General features: G+C 47.6%; 6 protein-coding genes across 6 annotated transcripts; 2 read left to right on the forward strand and 4 right to left on the reverse strand.

Annotated features, from left to right (window-relative positions):
- Positions 1-449: 449 nt before the first annotated feature.
- On the reverse strand, positions 450-1,898 carry EDB93DRAFT_682353 (uncharacterized protein). The gene is made up of 6 exons (XM_041457092.1): positions 1,635-1,898; positions 1,375-1,581; positions 1,166-1,321; positions 1,010-1,114; positions 811-954; positions 450-750 (listed from the first exon to the last, which is right to left on the reverse strand). The coding sequence occupies exons 2-6, from the start codon at positions 1,423-1,425 to the stop codon at positions 571-573; spliced, it is 636 nt and encodes a 211-aa protein (XP_041305146.1). The 5' UTR covers positions 1,426-1,581; positions 1,635-1,898; the 3' UTR covers positions 450-570.
- Positions 1,899-6,055: 4,157 nt separating this feature from the next.
- EDB93DRAFT_1105952 (glutathione synthase) lies at positions 6,056-7,880 on the reverse strand (the record flags this gene model as incomplete). The annotated part of the gene is made up of 5 exons (XM_041447561.1): positions 6,056-6,953; positions 6,983-7,063; positions 7,119-7,250; positions 7,299-7,435; positions 7,491-7,880. The coding sequence occupies 5 exons, from the start codon at positions 7,878-7,880 to the stop codon at positions 6,056-6,058; spliced, it is 1,638 nt and encodes a 545-aa protein (XP_041305147.1).
- Positions 7,881-8,190: 310 nt separating this feature from the next.
- On the reverse strand, positions 8,191-8,664 carry EDB93DRAFT_1161950 (uncharacterized protein). Its single transcript, XM_041450060.1, has one exon. It carries the CDS (start codon positions 8,582-8,584, stop codon positions 8,198-8,200), a length of 387 nt encoding a protein of 128 aa, XP_041305148.1. The 5' UTR covers positions 8,585-8,664; the 3' UTR covers positions 8,191-8,197.
- A 3,528-nt stretch (positions 8,665-12,192) lies between these two features.
- Positions 12,193-12,855, forward strand: EDB93DRAFT_1161966 (uncharacterized protein). The gene is made up of 5 exons (XM_041450061.1): positions 12,193-12,268; positions 12,324-12,530; positions 12,581-12,691; positions 12,746-12,785; positions 12,838-12,855. Exons 2-4 carry the CDS (start codon positions 12,440-12,442, stop codon positions 12,769-12,771), a joined length of 228 nt encoding a protein of 75 aa, XP_041305149.1. The 5' UTR covers positions 12,193-12,268; positions 12,324-12,439; the 3' UTR covers positions 12,772-12,785; positions 12,838-12,855.
- Positions 12,856-12,886: 31 nt separating this feature from the next.
- EDB93DRAFT_682510 (uncharacterized protein) lies at positions 12,887-13,646 on the reverse strand. The gene has a single exon (XM_041457093.1). It carries the CDS (start codon positions 13,463-13,465, stop codon positions 13,040-13,042), a length of 426 nt encoding a protein of 141 aa, XP_041305150.1. The 5' UTR covers positions 13,466-13,646; the 3' UTR covers positions 12,887-13,039.
- Positions 13,647-14,044: 398 nt separating this feature from the next.
- EDB93DRAFT_1209752 (aspartic peptidase domain-containing protein) lies at positions 14,045-16,259 on the forward strand. Its single transcript, XM_041451027.1, has 6 exons — positions 14,045-14,742; positions 14,792-14,920; positions 14,974-15,304; positions 15,361-15,494; positions 15,546-15,664; positions 15,715-16,259. The coding sequence occupies exons 1-6, from the start codon at positions 14,472-14,474 to the stop codon at positions 15,949-15,951; spliced, it is 1,221 nt and encodes a 406-aa protein (XP_041305151.1). The 5' UTR covers positions 14,045-14,471; the 3' UTR covers positions 15,952-16,259.
- Positions 16,260-19,856: the final 3,597 nt, after the last annotated feature.

Here is a 19,856-nt window from a genome sequence, read left to right on the forward strand (position 1 = left end):
GTACAATACAGTAAGTGCTCGCGACTTCTATCAGCTGAAAAACCATGCCATCATCATGGTCAGGAAGTTTTTACAGCCTAAGTCTAGAGCATTGTTTATCTTCGACAATTTCGCAAAGATTAGAAGCGAGCCACTCGTTGCCAGGTGGAGATATACTTATTCTCAGATCGAAACGTTCTTGTATGACAGACCTTTGAGCGACTGGCAAGTTTGTGAAGAAATTCAGTCGACGATCAGTTTGAAGTGATGCAGATAGCGACTCTCGATCAAAGCGAAGAAGGATACGCGTCGAACAAGCAGAACCATTGTTGTAGGACTTATAATGCATAGTCGGACCATCGGTGAAGTAGAGGAAAGCATTGTAAAATAATCTGTCTGCATTCTGTCTTCAGCCAGCGTGTCAACAGGGATGTACATGAAACAGTAATCGCCAAAGAAAATCTATAGTAGATACCCGTGTTTCAAACTCAGGCTATACATATGTAATAGTCTGCGCGTAGGTATACTGCACTATTCATCACAACGAGAGCGCTAAGTGAAAAAGGGTTGAACATCGTAACATGGGTGGCATCACTGGTAAGACTCACTCAAGATCCAAGAATGTAAGCTGGTCTTCGTAGCTTCATCACTTGCATTCATCGCGAAACGGTACGATTCAAAGGCTTCTCCGAGCCTCCCAGCTCCAAGGAGCGCAAGGATCAGTTGCCTGTTGGAAGTTTCCCACAATGCCTCGATGTCCCATCCGAAGAGCTGCAAAACAGGAGAAGTTGAGCAAAGGTGAGTTTGCCGGTGACATCATATTTAACGGACCACAGTGAAAGCCTCGCAAGCAGCGGGAGCAGCAGATTTAGCCAAGAAAGTGCTAGCCTTGACAGCAGCAGTCAAGTGCTCGATGGCCTCAGTATGACGCGCGCCATTCAAAGCACTGGTTCCTAGTTGGACCCGCAGACTCGCCTGATACGCAATCAGTCAGCAGACGAGCATGGGCGTAATTGAGAACACGACTCACCACCACGACACCACAAGCGAGGGGATCGGCAGAAGGATCAGCAGACAGCTGATCCACACGAATCATTGCCTCTTTGTGTCTGCTGGCATTGAAGAGCGCAATAGCCTGAAACACATAATGAAGCGTGGAGTACGCAAGACGAAAAAATAGACCTGCCTTGATTAAGTAAAGGAACACTGTAGCATCCATATTTCCCTGCGTGAACGTGAACCCCAGGTCAAAGGCTGTCCTCGCATCCTCGACAAGCTGTTTTCCGCAGAGGGCGATACCTTTAGCGATATAACCGGCCAACGACGTCCGTATAGCAAGAGACTGTAACCATCGAAGTCAGCGAATTTTTTGACTAGGGCGTGCCGGGTTGTTGCTACCTTGTTTGCATCCTTGAACGCATTTTCCCAGTCGAGTTTGCGTGCCATAACAAAAGAGCGGTTGGCATAGCAGGTGAAGTTCTTGGCATCGACAGTAATCTCTTGAGTGAGGACCTTCTCAGCGGTAGCCAAGTCCCCTGTAATGGACGCAATACGGATAGTCTTGGTGATAGCGAGGAGCTCATCCGTGGTGATGACAAGCGTCTGCGTGGAAAAAAGCTCAAATGGCGGCATACGAGCAAAGGATGAAATCATACCTTTGAAACAGACTGTTCCGACTTGGTGATAAATTGTTCAGCCTTGGAAACAGACTGCTCATTGGATAGAGACTGGACAGTCAAAGGCGATTGCTGAGACTTGGGAGCGAAGCTTGTGGTCGTCAAAACTGACTGCAGAGACTTGTGATTGGAGCTTCCAGTCGTCGAAACTGCTTGTGGAAACTTGAAATTGGAGTTTTCGGTCGTCAAACCTGCCTGCGAAGAATCGAAATGCGGAGACTTGAAATTTGTGCTTTCAATCGTCAAAACTGCTTGCGGAGACTTGGAATCGAAACTTCCAGTGGTAGAAACTGCCTGCAGAGACTTGGAATTGAAGCTTCCAGTCGTGGAAACTGCCTGCAAAGACTTGGAATCGAAGCTTCCAATGGTAGAAACTGCCTGCGGAGACTTGGAATCGACGTTTCCAGTCGTGGAAACTGCCTGCAAAGACTTGGAATCGAAGCTTCCAGTCGTAGCAACTGCCTGCAGAGACTTGTAGTTGGAACTTCCAGTCGTCGAAACTGCCTGCGGAAACTTGAAATCTGAGCTTTCAGTTGTCGAAACTGCCTTCAGAGACTTGGAATGTGGGCTTCCAGTTGTCAAAACTGCCTGCAAAGGCTTGTAATCAAAGCTTTCAGTCGTCAAAACTGCCTTTAGAGACTCAGAATCAGAGCCTTCAGTCTCTGAATCAAATTCTATAGTCTTTGGACAGAAGTGAGGATGAGACGGACGAAGATGTGATTAATTGGAAGTTACCTTTGACCCTGGCTGCCGCTTGGGGGAAAATTCTAGAGCCTTTGAATAAAAAAGATGCAAAATGAGATGACGATAGGAAGGTAAACCGACTGGAAATTACCTTTTCCTTGGTAGCATTGTACGCTTGCAAAGTACCTTTGGGTGCCGTCCAGGATGTGACTTTCTTATCATAACCTCCGCTAAGGATGTGCGTGCCATCTGCGGAGAAGGTCGCATAAACGACAGAAGAAGTGTGCTGGAAGATGGCGATAGTTTGTTGATCAGAGAGCTGCCATAGACGGACAGAGTTGTCGCTAGAGGCGGAAACTGCATGTGTGCCTAAAGAATTGATGGCGATGGAATTGACTTTGTATGTGTGGCCCGTCCAGGGAGCACCGACCTGCGTCCAGCTCGACGTGTCCCACTCCCGTATGCTGGGATCATGGTCATCTCCCCCCGAAAGAAGACGCGTTCTATCAGGAGACCAGGCGAGTGACAATGTACCGTGACTGTGACCCTTCAACTTCTTTTGGAGTTTTTCGCCGATGTAAATTTGGATGTCTTGGTCCGTTGCAACTGCAAGCATATATACTCCAGACCGCGCATACCGAACGCAGCGAACAGTGCTACCGCAGTTGTAATTGACGGGGTACTGCGTCCATGTTTTGGTGTTCCAAAACTTGACCGTTTGGTCGTTTGGTGCCGACGACGCAGTGACCACGAACGCATTGTCTGGTGAAAAGTCGAGCGAGCGGACTGCACTACCGTGTACCTTGAGTTTGGTGAGAGATTCACCAGTTTTTGCCTGCCAGGCGATGAGCTCTCCGTTCTCATCACCGGTTGCTATCATTTGCCCATCGCGCGATACCGCCAATCCCATGACCTCACCAGTGTGCCCCTCCATTTTCTTCAACACCTCACCTGTCTTTAAATCCCACAGACGAACCAGCCTGTCTTCAGAGGAGGTCACTATCTGTTGACTATAGGGAACATCTGCGACCGCGTAGATCGTGTGTGTGCGATCTTCGAATACTCGAGTAGGAGTGGTAATAGGGATGAGCTGCGCCATTTTAAGGTTGGTGGTGTCGAGCACGTTGAATGAACTTGGTAAAGTGATTTTGAATGTAGCTCAAGATGTGCGTGCGTTGCGCATTTTATATTGTTTCATTTGACGCTAGACACGCTCTTCTTACCTTGCTTGACAAATTTCAGATGTGTAGGAACACATTACGGACTGTTCTAGATGGTCTGGACGTTCTGGATCCGGCTCTTCAGGTCCCCATATTTACGGCTGTGTTCAGATGAATCTGCCAGGACCAAATTGTCACATCTGCCACTAAATCGCGCTCAGGGACTTTACAGACGGATACTAGATCAACTCCCAGGCACCTTGCAGATTTCCACCAGATGTAGCGGAGAGACGCAAATCCATAAGGGTTTAGTGACACGTAACAGCAAGGTATCTACTATATTCACGCATATTATTGAGTTCATCTGCGAGGTGTGACAAACACGATCCTGAACAGTTTTTATGTAATCGAACATCGTCATCCAACAATGAAATGGCATTGCGAATTATCCATCGAGTCGTCGACATCGGCAGCCCGTGCACAGCACCATAGGGAATATGACATCCATGACAGGAACAGGACGTTCAGGCATTGACCATCAGGTGTGGCTAGGTGCCTGCATTTGATAATGGGTTCCTCAGGCCGACCGGAACTTTGGTAGTTGCGGCTTCTTTCCTTCTACAAGATCGGTGCTACACGCCTGCAACCAAGGACATGTCGAGCAAGGTACATACCTGCGAATTATCCGTGTCGTACATAACCCAACAAATTATTATCCATCGACAGACCATTAACAGACCATTATCGAACCGCACGCTCTGATTGACGTCCACGTAATTATTTTCGATGCTGCGTACCGCGGACGCGACATTTAGGATTTTCTATCAAGAATCTGATGGGTGTCACAGAAGCAAGCGCGAGTACTTCGCCTCAACAGAATACAATTCAACTCCCAAGATAGATTCTTGGCCACTGTATGTATAAACTCCGCGTTTCAAACCGCACGGCCACCATGACGAGCCCTGGGCGCGACTTCTACGAACTCAGAACTTTGAAAAAAATTCCAGAGATTTACGAGCGAGATACAATAAGACAAGTTGAGTTCCCCGTTGACACGGCCAATGGGGCATACGAGCGCCCAGTTTCATCGGAAATAACAAAGAAACAGCCGTTAGGCTTCCACGGTTATACCGTTAGTAACACTTACAACTTTCCCGCGAATGGGAGCTTACTTACTACATGGTCCTGGTAACTAGTCGGCATAGGGTACGCCCCGGGCTGTATTTAGTCGGCAAAGGGTACGCACCGAGGGACTACGTGATTTTTTTAATATTGGTTTGATGATATGGAATCGCAGAGCAGTTTTTGAGCGTACGTAAATGCAACATAAATCAATCGACTTGTTGAATCTAATAGAGACGTTTTGCAAAGCTGAGTTTACGAGGCGTTTTCGACATCGACTTCCTAATCTAATCATATTCGGTGCACGTGATGCGACCGACGCGTATATACTATTTTAGAAACTCAATCAATTTACTCCAGTCTATTCATCGTTTTCCATGATGTCCGCTCGCATGGTAGTTGGTTCCGTTACGAGGAGGGTAGCGTCCGCTCCATTCATCGGTAAGTGCGCATTATAAGCATGGAAAGTGGTACGATTACATACTATCACAGGGAGAAAACCAATAGTGTACCTTGATTCCCAAGCGGTAAGATCATTACTTTTCGTGATCCTGAACTGGCATTGCCATTCTGAATGAATTTTTAGTGTTTACAGTCACTGCCTCCATCAGCTTCAGAAAATTTTCTCTGAATATTCAGCATCTCAAACGCCCCTCCGGCCCTGATTTCACATTCTCCCAGCCTCAGCTGACATGGCTTAGCTCAATTGTGTCAATTTGCAAACCGTTCAACTGGCAGGGCACTCAGCGCGCGTACTATGTCCTGATGCTTCACGAACCACTGATATATTAGCAATCTTGATGTCTGTCATCTAGTCGCTGTGTGGCATACCTCGTCGCTCCAGACACTTTCGATAGCGCTCACATCGTCGAGTTCGCTGTCAGACTATGTAAAGTATCGGCAAGGTTATACTGGCTCTATTTTTTACCTGTAGAATGGTCTCCGACACTTGAGCTAGGTTATAGGTAAATGTATGTCGCCTATGTCTTGTCTCGTCGATGGCTCCTCACGTAGCTCTCGAAGTCTCGAGTCCCAATGGTGCATATCAAGCTGATTATGCTGGAGCCACGGTTATATCTACGGTCTCATTGTTTTAAATACAGAAGTCTTGCTTTAACCAGTGGCTGCCAGTCACTTGATCTTCGAAGCATGTCAAACTCAGCATGGTCAACATCTTCGTCAAAAGTCGTGCAATAATTGTATTGCCTACCTTGGTAGTTTGCCAAGCGTATTCAGGACTCGACTGTAAAATATGAACTGAGAACGAACATATGCTAATATAGGTGAGTCAACAACCGAGCATTGCATCCTCAGGCTGATCTCTTCGTGTAAATTTTCGGGTTGGTGTAATACAGGTCGAGTCACTGTTCTCCAGCGACAATTCATTGCCTCTAACTCTAAAATTGCAAGTGTTCTATCCCATAAACGAATGCATCAAACAAGCACCACGCTATCCAATACTGAAAACCCAGCCGCAACCCCGCCCTCGTTACTCTCTGTACCCTTGGTCCTGACAAGCCATCCCACCTCCCTCTCTACCACCTCTCCCTCTCCAAATAATGCATACCCAAAGATACCTAGTTCAGAGATAACCTCTGCTCGTACAACTTTCTTCTCTATGCTCCCGTTATCTGTAGCTGAACTCGAGGGAGATGCGCGTACGAGGTAACCGCTTACCCCGCGTGGCGTCTCGATCATCTCCATTGCGATCCAGGCTTCGCGCTCTTCAGCGGGCAGAGTGTCTAGGAACGCAGGAATGGCTTCACGGTAGACATTGTTCCCACCTCCTTCACGCTGGGGCTTTAACACGAGCGACGGGGCCTTCAGGAGCGCAAGACGTGTTCCGGGCGGTACGTTCTGTTCTTGTCCCGAAGCAGGGAGGTGATCGAGCGCAGCGGCAATATCAGGATCCTCTGAGTCAAGCGCCCACATGCCCATCCAGGTGGCCCGGATGTTTGCTGCATGCGCTGTGAGATCGAGGGCGCGTGCGCCCCATTTTGCGCCTTCGTTACTGAGGAAGCGCTCGAGTACCCCTGGGCGCGTGAGTGTTTCTTGGACTTTCTTTCCGCCTGCTAGTTGGAGGGGAAGAGAGGGGCATTTGATGGCGCGGCTGCGCTCTAGGAGGAAACGCGTGTCATAGTAAGAAGGTGACGGGAAGTCAGATGGGGTGTAGGTTGCGCGGAAGTAGATCGTGGAGATTTCGTATGGTGAGGGATTAGTCGGGGAGGTGAGTAACAGTGCGTGCGTAGAGGGGTCGAGGGACGCAGAGGCGGTTAGGTCGGCGATTGTTTGACGTATGACGTGGATTTGATGTCTGTCCCACCGTGTTAGTCTGCGATGGCGAGAGAGATGGGGATGTACTTCTCGAGCAATTCGTACTCTAACCATCGTTGATCGAACACGTTGCGTTCATTTGGTTGCACGACGAACAGGATGCGCGCGCTAGATCGATGTGAGTTCACGAATGGATGCGTGCTTGAACGTGTCTGGAACTGACTCTCGAACGCCATACGCTTCATGAGCCTTGGAAAGACCTTCAACGAGGCCGGAGGTGGTGCTATTCTCTGGGAAATTCTCTGCAGTAAGATGTGGAGATGCAGAAAAGTAGGAGGTAGATGCCAGGATATTTCTATGCCGCATCAGTGTCTACGAAATATATGCACAAACCTAGACACACCTATGCATAGCAGCCACACGCTCAGAAAGTGGACCAAAGGATGAAGATATGGTATTGAATTCAACTTGCTTCAGTGCAAGTCTATCTTCCGTAGCGTGTAACAGATAATCTGATCTAAACAAGCCCAGGTGCAATGGCTACGTGCAAATTAATGCTCAGTCAGGTGACAAAAGCAAGAAGCATCAAACGTACTTGTGCTCGGACACCGTCCTCCCTTATCTTCTTCCACCCCCTCCAGAGCGTCCCTGTGAACTCATCCGCCTTTCCTACGCCCTGCTCGGCGCCCATCACTGTATCTAAGAATTGGGTATCCATCGCTACGCGTGCATAGAGCACATTATATACACTCTGTAGCTCTCTTGCAGCTTGGAATTGCGCACGGGGAAAGGGTGCGGGAATGAGTGAGAGTGGGGCATGGATTGCGGTGGTTGGTATGCATGGTTGGGTATTGGATGGTAGTTGCGAAGGTGGAAGGTATAGCAATCCGTGCGAGAGCGCATATGTTGTTGCGGCGAGCGTCAGAGCTTCTAATTGCTCTGGAATTAGATGTGGAGGCCAGGTGGAGAAGTTGAAGGAGGTCATCAATGAACGGGTTTACGTAGTACTGACGAATTATAAACAGATAAGATAACACCATGTATTCACGTGATTCTTTCTCAGGAGCCGTCGCTCTGCCGCCGTGTGAACTTGTTCCATCAATGGAAAGATCCTACACGAGCTAAAATTCGAGGTCAACGTTAGACGAACAATTCACTGACCTGTGCAGCAGTGCGTCCCATCTTCATATAGCCTCCCAATATTAATCGCCAACAGCAATGATCGCGCTTCGACAGTGAATCGACCTCAAGCTTTGTTGACCACGAGCAACATTAGATACGGCTGATCATTTTCAGATAAATTTAAACATCCAAATTGTCGAGCAGTATGAAAATTTGTCCAAAAGAAACTGTATCGATTGGCTCCGAACTGGGTATTGCACCGTCAACTACGATAAAAAAACGAAGGCAGAAGCAGGACTTACTGTCGTGACATACTGCTTGGGCTGCCGCTTCGACCTTTACCATGAGCGGCACGAATGATGTCCCAAGCCCTAAGGCGCTCAGGTGAGTCATAGTTGAATCATGGTTACACAGCAACCTGCTTACATATATGTCATTAATGGCTCTACAATTCTTGTTATTGCAGCAGTCGATTTTATTTCTGCAAGCCTCTCCTTCTAACACACATGCACCCACAAAAATGGATGCTGTCAAAGCAATAACAACAGCGAGGATGGATAAATGCATTCTTCACGAGGTGATATAGAATGTTCTGATGGGGTTCTCGAATGATATCTCTGAGGATGGAAAGACTGTAGGTCGACGACCGGCTTGTATACCCTGCATATTATCATCGGCACAGTCCTGATTGATTTAGCAGAATTTTTTTTCCTGCAGGAGCGTATTCGCCGTTGGCTAGCAACATCGATAAATCTTTTCTCCATAACCACAGACACTCGCTCGAATCCTAGGGCTCTCATCCCCATCCGTCACACATCGCTTCGTCATTTGAGCCTGACAGCACAGCGACAAAGTGAAAAGTCTTATCGAGAGGAATACGAGCGGGAGACTACAGACGAACGTTGTCGCGTAATAGGACAGGCCCTTTTTGGCTCCTTTCTCAGTATATGCTTATATTACTCGAAAGCCAGACAGTCCGAGTCTTTGCTACCCGTCGATGGATTATTATGTCACTCGCATTAAAAACGAGAGTTGAGGCTCATTCCTGTCGATAACTTTCGAGTTGTGCTCGGTCAATATCTTATAATTATATCATTTGTCTCGTTTGTTGCTCCCTTATTGCAATTTGTAAACCATTAGCAGGTTGGTCACGCAATGTTACGGGCGGAACATTCTACCAGCCAGTTCTGCCAAGCCAGTTCTGCCTGGCAGGTGGCAGAATCCGGCAGAATGTTGAACTGTAGCAAATTCACCCCAGACTCAGAAATGTCATCGATAATGATCTTGCACTCCTGAATCTATATCGCTCGATGACATCAAGGGAGCACCTGTCCACCAACTTGATCAAAGGTTGCATAAAATGAACATCGAATAAAATGCTCCTGTTGCGGTCTGCTACAAACTTCAAGCAAACACAAGTCTTTGTGCCATATGTTCGTAAAGTACCAGTGTTTTCATCACTGTCTGCTATGCTGTTCTGCTGCTTTTCGACCTTGAAAAATATTTGGCAACTTGTGAAGAAAGTGATCATGAAAATAAGGAAAAATAAAACACCATTTTGCAACTCATAACTATGAGAGTGGAGTGACTCGGAATATGCGTGAATATTAGTAAGAGGTGAATGCAAACCATGTGAGGCATTGACCACAGCAACATCAATGGTAATGGATGCAACTGCCTGCACTGCATCTACCATGAGATCAGAGTGCGGTGAGGCTGAGGGGACTCGCAGAAAAGCGAACAACTGGCTGTGAGTATGATTCTATTGTTATTCCGGAGTGCATATATTCTGTACACAAAAAAGACTGAATAAATTGATAAGGAGCTGTCGGAATCCAAAACGGCCGAGTCCAGGAAGACCGAGGGAGCCGAACATAAGATACATGTACAGGAGAAGGAAAAAGTGCGAGCGCAAGAGAGAAGGGGCAGGAACGAAGCATGAGTGACGTAGGCTCCGAAACTGAAAGTATAACAACTTACCGTATAAAGTCTCGAACTAAGTAGATTCAAGATTGCAAGATCATCATCGACGTTCTGAGCGTGGGGTGAATTTGTTATAGTTCGACATTCTGCCGGGCTCTGCCGTCTGCCAGGCAGAACTGGTTTGGCAGAACTGGCTGGTAGAACTTTCCGCCCGCAACATTCCGTGACCAACCTGCAAATTGCAATAAGAAAGTAACAAACGAGACAAATGATATGAGAGTACAACTCGGAAGTATCAACAGGACTGAGCTTCAACTCTCGTGTTATAGTGACGTGACCATCCATCAGCGAGTAGCAGAGATTCGGACTGTCATATACTGAGGAAGGAGCCAAAAAATGGTCATATCCTATTGTGCGACAACGTTCGCTTGTAGTCTCTCGCTCGTATATCCTCTCGATAAGAGTTCTCGACTTTGTCGATGTGCTGTCAGGGTCAGTGCAGGCTCAAACGACAAAGCGATGTGTGACGGATGGGGATGAGAGCCCTAGGATTTGAGCGAGCGTCTGTGGTTATGGAAAAGAGATTTGCCGATGTTGACAGCAGCAACGGTGAATACGTTCCTGCAGGGTTTACACCAACTGACAGCAAAACAATTCTGCCAAAATCCGAACTGTGCCAACAATGATATGCAAGTATAAAAGCTGGTCGTCGACCTACAGTGTTCTCCCATCCTCAGAGATATCATTCGAGAACTCCCTCAGACGATTCCATATCACCTCATTAAGAATGCGTTTATCCATCCTCGCTGTTGTTATTGCTATGACAGCATCCATGTTTGTGGGTGCATGCAACAAAATAGGACAACATTGCGTATCAAAAAGCGATTGCTGCGATGACAATCCTTGTACAGGTACTGTGAGTATACGCAGGTTGCTGTGTGACCAAGATTAAATCATGACTCACCTGCGCGTCTTAGGGTAAAAACATGAAGTGTCACTCATAGGCCGGTGGAAGTTGAGCCGGCAGCCCAAGCCAGTGACATGTCGCGACAGTGAGTCATGCTTCTGCTTTCGTTTGGGTATCCTAGTTGATGGTGCAATGCTCAGTTCGGAGCCAATCGATACAGTTGTTTTTGGACAAATGTTCATACTGCTCGACGATTTGGATGTTTGAATATAATTTTGTCTTTTAAAAGGCAAAAATTTTCAGTGTTGAACTTGCAGTTTGTAGCGGAGCTGCCAACTGATATGAAGTATCCATTACCGACGTTAGCCATACCCTTCCCACAGAATAAGGTATTTGAGGTCAAGACTAGGTCCACCTTGCTTGCGTGCAAGTTGCAGGTACTAAGCCACTGAAGGTGGCGTCTCATAGTCACAGCCTTGTCACTCATGTCACGTCGCACTTGTAATCCTGTCCTATCGGTGTCGATCCGCGTTACAACACTCGGATCTTAGCTGATGGGCCTGTAAACATTGTAACACAGCCGTCACTTAAATGGTACGCGTAACGTACGAGAAGCCTTGATGTGTTTTCCACAAACTTGATGCATGATGAGTCAACCTACTGATTTGTAGCTGGCCTTCAGGCATCCAAGGTGCGCGACAAGTTGAGCCCCAAAAAAGTCTGATCAACTCTTAATCCGCCCAGTATGTCAACGGTACAGATTTTATTTGATACTTGAACGAATACAGTGGCTAATTGAAATTCCCAGTCGGACTGTTTTAGTGAGTGCATTTGCAAATTGAAGTCGGGGGCATGTAATGCTGATGTCCTTACTTAGATTTTTGACTATTTCATTACCCCGGAGGCAGAAGTGCGTGGATTGCGCTGATGAGCGAATCATTCAAGGACTGTCCCAAAGTCACAGTGGGTCTGACACCGAAGATGGACTTTTCTGCGATTTATATTCACTGTATCACGATACTTACCATTTTTCGCCATTGGTATGACATTCATTGGTGAGCTACACGTGTTTCTAACTCGAACAATTTCTTATGGCCGATGGAGAGGTGCGCTTCGAACGCAATACTATCCTGGTGAAAGTGTGAGTGATTACACCCCTTCAACACCCTGGTATTCATAGCAACCCTGTAGATCTGGGCAGGCGTCCAACGGTTAGCGTGCGCAGCCTACGGTGCATTGCTTTTCTCATCCAACCCTTATGTAGTGTTGCGCATCATCTGTATTCTAGCCGCAGAAGGTATGTCATGTCTTAAACGTGCTCCTGATATTGTCATTTTTTCCCTCTAGGTTTGCTAATCACGAGGATTTACGCTTCCTGGAACAGTAAGCGTCTGCTGACATTCCTCTTGGTGTTTCCTGTCGTACGTTTTTCATTCACCTTTCACCGTAAAAGGCTCAATGCTGAACCAATACCAGGTTTGTTTCGTTGTCTTTTACATCATATCGGATACTCTCCTTGTCTTTAATTCCAAAAACACACCTAAATTAATATACGTTTGTGATGCGATATTCGATTTTCGTGACAATCGCTCATGCAGTGTGGACAGCAGATCCGAGCGATTGTCTTTTCCTGGGCGGCAGGAATAACGTCTTCGGGTACGCCGCTCTGTTACTATGAACTGGGTCAGGCGTCTTGTCTTTCAAAAAAAAAATCGTACTCATGCATGAATCAGTCCTCCTCTGCTTGATGTTGTACATCAGATTCAGAAAGTACAACAATGCCGTCGGACAACTCCAAAGAACGTGTTTTAACGACTCAGCGAAATATATGACGTGCATTATAAGTAAGATGATTACTTTCGCCCAAGCTGGTTGCGTGCTGACTTCCTACTATCAAGTCGTGTCTTCGTTCAGCATAATTTGACCATAGTTACTCCGGTGCGTTGCAGTACACCTGACCAGCTATCCGTGCGCTTATCGTTTATTACAGATCACATGGGTTTCGATCACAGACTCGTGAGTAGATCAACTTGGGCGATCGTATCATGTATCACATCACCAGTCCGCAAGTCGTCATCCACAGTGTTCTAGTATCTAGGATTCTTTTCAACCTACGAGCGAGTGAAGGACGATCGCGGATTTATACAACAGTGTCCGACGTGTCTGAGATACAGTTCGGAGGAGGCCAACTTTCAACGGTGATATATGGTGTTAATCAACGTTATGTGTGCAATGCAGGCGGACCACGTACCTGTACTTGGCAAAAACCCGTACCCGCTCTGACGGGCATGGATTTTTTGTGGGTACAACAAGCTCGGACTAGTACACGTGGCAAGATTACCCATGAGTATTGTGTACAAGATGATAGAATTAAAATAAATAAAACACGTACCTGCAAAAGACTTGCACAGATGAGTATGAATGGAGCATGAATGAGTGTAAACGTGTCTATTGCAAATGTATGCAGATATACAAGTAAGTGGCAGTAGGAACATATGAAGATACGAGCTCAAAAGGACGAGCGCAAAAAGACGAGGGCGAACGGATGAAAACGCGAAAGGACGACTATAAACGGACGCAAGCAAAGTTGATATGAGCCAAAAATGCTCGTGAGTCATGTAGATACATAAGAGATCATGATAGGGATATACGCACCTCAGCTGCGCCTAATGCTAACAGCAAAGATGGGATAAATAACGGATGGTTACAGGCTCAGAAGACAAGACACTTTGTCTGTAGGCTCAAATTATGCCTAGTTGTAGTTATGAATGTCAAATAGATTTTTTTTTAAAAACCTTATAGGCATACCTATTACTGGCTTGTTTGATAACGGCGTGATGTGGCCCATGGGAGGGCGCTCAGGCTGGATAAGACACACAGCAGGGTTAAGATAGTGTTAGTCGAAGGATTTTGAAATTTAAACTGACATAATATTAATATTGGTACATAACTTCAAATTTCGTCAGTGATTTACGCGAAATCCAAAATATATGGCTTTGTGAGGTGTCCAGCATGCGTAAGACAAGTAAGTGCTGTGAAAAAAAGGGAGAGATATGGTCCAAACCAAGTTCGCCGTCAACGACGACTCGCGTCGCGACGAGCGTGAGTTTCTGATGTGACCGTTACGTTACAACAAGGAGTTATCCGCTATGCCCGAATTATGAATCCCAGCTCAAAATGGAGTGCTGGTCGGGGAAAAGACATGTATTAGCCCTTATTAACTTCATCACTGCTTCGTCTTGATCATTCTTTCGAGCTGAGTTGCAAGCAAATGGCCTCACACAGCATCAAAGCCTAGGACAACGAGGGTCGACTGCAACTCTTGCTACACCAACCTGACACCAACGTTTCTGTATTCTTATTAGCATCTCTACGTGGGGTAAGTCAATGAACTAATGGACCATGGGTAAACAGGCGAATTGCAAATTTTTGTATTAAAAACCAACGTCTTCTCACCGTTGTTTTATCAGGAAGCTCAATATTTCCTTGCACTCAGACCGCCATCACTTTGAGAGAGGATGTTTCAAATTCTCATACGTGGCCACTGGCCAAGATGCCCAATATTTGCGTTCGCCAGCGCATATATAATAGACCGCTGAGTGTCATGATGCTTTCCAGTCAGCCATGTTCTCCGCTGCATCCTTGTTGACAATCATCTCCCTAGCTCTGTCAATCATAGGATCGTTCGTTGAAGTTAACAATTCCCCCATCACCCTCCCTATAGCCAGGAGGCTAAATGTCTCTAATGGTACTATTAACCTCTTGCAGCAGGATAAAGCTCGCTTGGCTGCCTTTAAAGATCAATCCTTGAAGCACGACGGCCATGGCACTCCTGCGGCCAACGTTGGTAATGGATATTACATCGCAGTTGGCATTGGCAATCCCGCCACAACTTGTAAGTTCAGCACGGATCAAAACATGCGGCTGCTGATGTATCATTAAAGACTTTTTAATTGTCGACACCGGTAGCTCGATCACATGGGTTGGCGCTAAAACTCCGTACGTGAGCACCAGCACCAGCACCAGCACAGGCCAGCATATGACATACGTCTACGGTACTGGCTACTTCTCTGGTAGGACATCCAAAGATATCACGAGTTGTTGAAATACCTATGATTATCTATAGGAACTGAGTACATCGACACCGTTGATCTCGGTAATGGACTCGTCATCGCCAAACAGTCAATTGGTGTCGCTACTGATGTGTCGAGCGGTTGGGGCAACGCTGACGGTATCCTTGGCCTTGGGCCTGTAGGCTTGACAAAGGGTTCCCTGACAGCTGAAAGTGGAACGACGATCCCGACTGTCGCTGACAACCTGCATAGCCAAGGCACAATTCATCGCGAGGTTTTCAGTATCTCTTTCGAGCCCATCACCTCAGCGCAGGCAAACGTCAATGGAGAGATCACCTTCGGTGGAACTGTCAAAAACAAGCACGCTGGCCCCATTACGTACACGTAAGCTACCTCAACTCCTAGATCAATCCAGGCTGATAGCGGTCGTTTTCTTTCAGTCCTATCACTACCATCAATCCTGCATCGGGCTATTGGGGTATCGACCAGAGCATCACCTACGGCTCCACGTTGATCATGTCCTCCACTGCGGGTATCGTCGATGTTGGAACCACCTTTATTCACATTGCCACCGGTATGTGTCTATATTGCAGAGAGTAATCATGGTCCAATCAACGTTTGATAGATGCCTACGAAAACTACCAGTCTGCAACCGGTGGTACTCCGGATGCAGCGACTGGTCTTCTCCTCATTTCCTCTGCCCAGTACGCAGCCCTCGAGAACCTGGATTTCCATATTGGCAGCGTACGCCATTTCTGTCAGCCTTTACATCCCCTGTTTTACGATTTGCACAGGAAACCTTTTCGCTCACACCTAACGCCCAAATCTGGCCTCGTGTGCTCAACGCCTACATTGGTGGTAGTAGCAACGCCATCTATCTCGTCGTTAACGACATTGGTACGACCAGTGGCGAAGGTTTTGACTTTGTTAATGGCTACCCATTCATCGAGCGCTTCTTGGCTGTGTTCGATGCCTCCCGTTCTCGTGTCGGCTTTGCCAAAACCCGGTTCACTGATGCTACCACCAACTAAAATGGAGCTGCTCGAGTGCACAAAAGATCGGTTTTCAGACGCAAAACAGCAAACAGATTCATCAGTGAACTGATGAGTCCTTGATATTGTAGCCTTGGGAACTATAGAACGACTTGATTTTGTTCCCGCCAGATATTAGCTTTTATACTGTGGGCAACATGAGTTATAGATATATATCCATTGATACTCGCAAACTAAGTGTAATAGGAGCAATCCATGAAAATGTTGTGACATCCCTCCTTCCGAGCCGTCACGTAGCCACCGAGACTCGGCGTAGTATACCTGTTCAAACTATATTGTGCCGTGTCATTTTGCATTAAAAATATTGTGTGGTAAATTAGCATTAGTAAATTACCAGTCTCGTTGATGTCTCCTCACGTAGCTCTCAAAGTCTCGAGTTCCAATAGGGCATATAAAGCTGGTTATGTTGGACTTCTATAAAGTACGAGGCACGAGCACGTGATACGAATTAAGTCTACGGGTGCCGCGAGCAAACCTAACTGACGCCTTCCTTTCTTCTTACCACCATCAGCCGCATTTCAACAGCTCGAAATCACGCCTTACATCTTACTTCTCTAAAATAAAAGACTCGTCGCAAGCCAGAACGAAACCAGCCAATATCGATCATTTCATTCTCTTTGTTTCGCACATATCCGACCTATGGACAGACTTCATTCTGACCCAAGTTTACTCATCTGTCCAGATTTTATGACCGGCGCCTATAGTGCCAGTCGCCTTAGCCTTACCTCGCCTACCACCACCGAAGCTCAAGCGGCAGATCTGCTACGCACCGTTTGGACAACAACCAATGATGCCCTCCGCGCTCAATGGCAACTCCAACTTGCAGAAGACACTCGTCTCGCTCTCGAACAACAACGCTTAGCCGAAGAGGAAAGCGAACGTCTTCGGGAGACTCTTCGCATGGACGAAGAAGCCGCTAAAACTGACGAAAGGAAGAAGAACTGGGCCAAACACCTCATCATCCCTCTACGCCCATGGCCTGACTCCACGGACGATGAAATTATGGTATCTGATTTCGCTTTACGAAAAATTGACAAAGGTCATTACATTGAACTTTACTACTGGACGAATGCGGGTGTGGCAGATGCCCACGCGAATTATAGGACTAGAGATGATGAGGGAATGGTGCCCACTACTGGAGATGATGGCTCTACGGTCTGGGTTAGCGCTGGTATGACTAAACCTTCCTCGAGGGTCGTCGCTGACTGCAGCCTTTCTACCGTGGAGTTCGCTCAAGCGGTACCTCGCATTATCCAAGCAATGGAAGAATATGACTGGCCTGCCCAACGGGTCACCATGTTAGCCAATTTCTGGGGGTCGATAGTCCTACATCGTTACTGGAACTCTCCTGACACCATCGCTCAACGCGCCATCCTCATCTACCAAGAAGAACAACGGAGGGCCTGGCACAACGCCATCCCTCTGGCCAAGGGTGCTTGGGATATCTCCATTCTCGACAAAACTGCGTTGCTTCGCACATTTGATCGCGTCTTTCGCCAGATGCGTCTGTGCGACCTTCTTGACACCCGCAGTGTGAGTCTCCCATTTGTTAACCACACAACATCACCTCTAATGAACTCTTCTATTCTGTTGTATTTTACGATCTTATTTACCCATTTGTCACTCGGCACGATCCACCACCGCCTTGCGTTTGCGCTACTGCCTTATCATATGCATCACGTATTGCGCTATCCTTGCCTTTGCGTTACCACATGCATTTGCGTTTACCCTCGCATCTTCGCTGCGCCTTGCGTTTGCCTTCACATGATGCCTCGCGTTTACCTTTGCATTGCCTTATGGCTTTGCATTGCCTTCTGCCTCTGCGTTGTCTTCTGCCTTTGTGTTGCTCTCTATGTTGCTCTCGGACTTTGGATTGCACAGGACTCTGCTCAGCACTCCGGATCCACCGAGGCGACCGGACGCTCACGCTCTAGGAAGTCAAAATGCTCTCTGTCACCCACTCACAGACCACGATCTGCATCACCCAAATTCCAGAAACACACTTCCACCACCAAAGGCAACAACTCCCGCAGTCAACATTTGGGTTTTCAGGATGGCGCACCCAGCTCTCGCTCCCCCGCTGTGTGCGCCGTCTGCCTGGGGAGGACCACACACAACTTCATCAAGTGCACAGCAGATCGTCTGTGGGACAACTCTCGCACCACCCTCACAACACGAGTCGACCGCCAGCTTCTTGTGCGCAAATCAAACCAACCTCTGTGTGTCGACTGGCAACGCGGGAAAGGGTGCTCCAGTCGGTCTCACGACGATCGACACTTATGTTCTGGGTGCCTTGGCACCTCACACGGAGCTCAACAGTGTTCTCAAGCACAGACGACTTCACCCACTCACACCTTACCGGTTTGACGTTTGGGAACGCGCCTTATGTAGTCACAATCTGTCTTCCAGATACCCTACTTTATGTGAGTCTTTATGTACCGGTTTTAATCTCAACATCCCCCCTCGGCTCAGAACTCAGAACCCACCAAATAGTGCCTCACTTGTTACCTTCGGACACGTGTTTGACAAAATTTTGGAACAAGAACTTAGCACAGAACACTACATTGGTCCTTTCTCGGCAGTTGAACTACATAATTGTATCAGTCATTTTCAGTCTTCGCCTCTGTCCATTATCCCAAAATCAGGGAAACCTGGGAAGTTTCGCATCATCCAGAATTTCTCTTTCCCTTTGTCGCCTTCTGTCTTATACCCTAGCTGTTCCATCAATGCATCTACGTGCTCAGATGACTTCCCTTGCACTTGGGGAACATTTGACACTGTTTGTGCGGTCATACGCTCCTTGCCACCTGGATCTCAAGGGGCCACTCGCGACGTCGCTGAAGCCTATCGCACTGTACCTCTCCACTCGTCTCAATGGCCAGCCGCTGTGGTTTTATTGCCGAACGGCTCACTCTGCGTGGACACTTGCATATCCTTCGGTATGGGACCCTCGGCGGGGGTCTATGGACATGTTGCTGATGCTGGACTTGATTTGTTGCGCGCAGCCGGAATCGGGCCCATTCTCAAATGGGTCGACAACCACTTGTTCTTTCGCATCAGACGACGCCATCTCGAGCGTTACAACAATGAACGTCGAAAGCTACATGGCATCGTCACGCAGAGAGGGAGGCAGCGTAGCGGAGGGCGGATCTGGTATAAAGGGAGCAGTTTTGAAGATGACTCATACGACGAGCATGGGGAGGACTACACCTTCCTCGTGCGCGATCTCTCTCACTCCTCACCGCGGTCATCTGTTGATTGTGATTTCGCTTACGCCTTTCAGGACATCAACAGTGAATCCGAGGCGCTGGGTACCCCATGGGAGCCCAGCAAAGACGTTGCCTTCGCCTTCATTGTGCTATACCTCGGTTTCTTGTGGAGCATCGTGGACCTCACAGTCCAAATTCCCACCAGCAAGAAAGCTAAATACCAAGATGCAATTTCGACCTGGCGCTCGAGGAAAACACATGTTTTGGAGGAAGTCCAGCAGCTATACGGTAAGCTACTCCATGTGAGTCTGGTCATACCAGCAGGATGCGCTTACCTCACCTCACTGGAGACCATGTTGGGTGTCTGCTCCAATCGTCCTTTCGTGCCCCACCACGACGTTAAACACTTGCGCGATGACCTCGACTGGTGGTACACCACCCTCGGCTCTCTTTTCCTTGGACGTTCGATCCACTGGCCATCCCACTTCCACCATCTCGACGCCTTCTCTGACGCCAGCACGTCCTTCAGCATCGCAATTGTTATCCATGGGTATTGGCGGGCTTGGATGCTCTGCCCTGGGTGGCGGACATGCGGCGGCCAACGCGACATCGGGTGGGCAGAGTGTATCGGGTTCGAACTCCTCGTTATTGCCATCCTTGACTCACTCACAGACG

This window comes from Suillus bovinus (genome assembly GCF_016758785.1).
Source record: "Suillus bovinus strain UH-Sbo-P2 chromosome Unknown EDB93scaffold_51, whole genome shotgun sequence".
NCBI lineage: Eukaryota > Fungi > Basidiomycota > Agaricomycetes > Boletales > Suillaceae > Suillus > Suillus bovinus.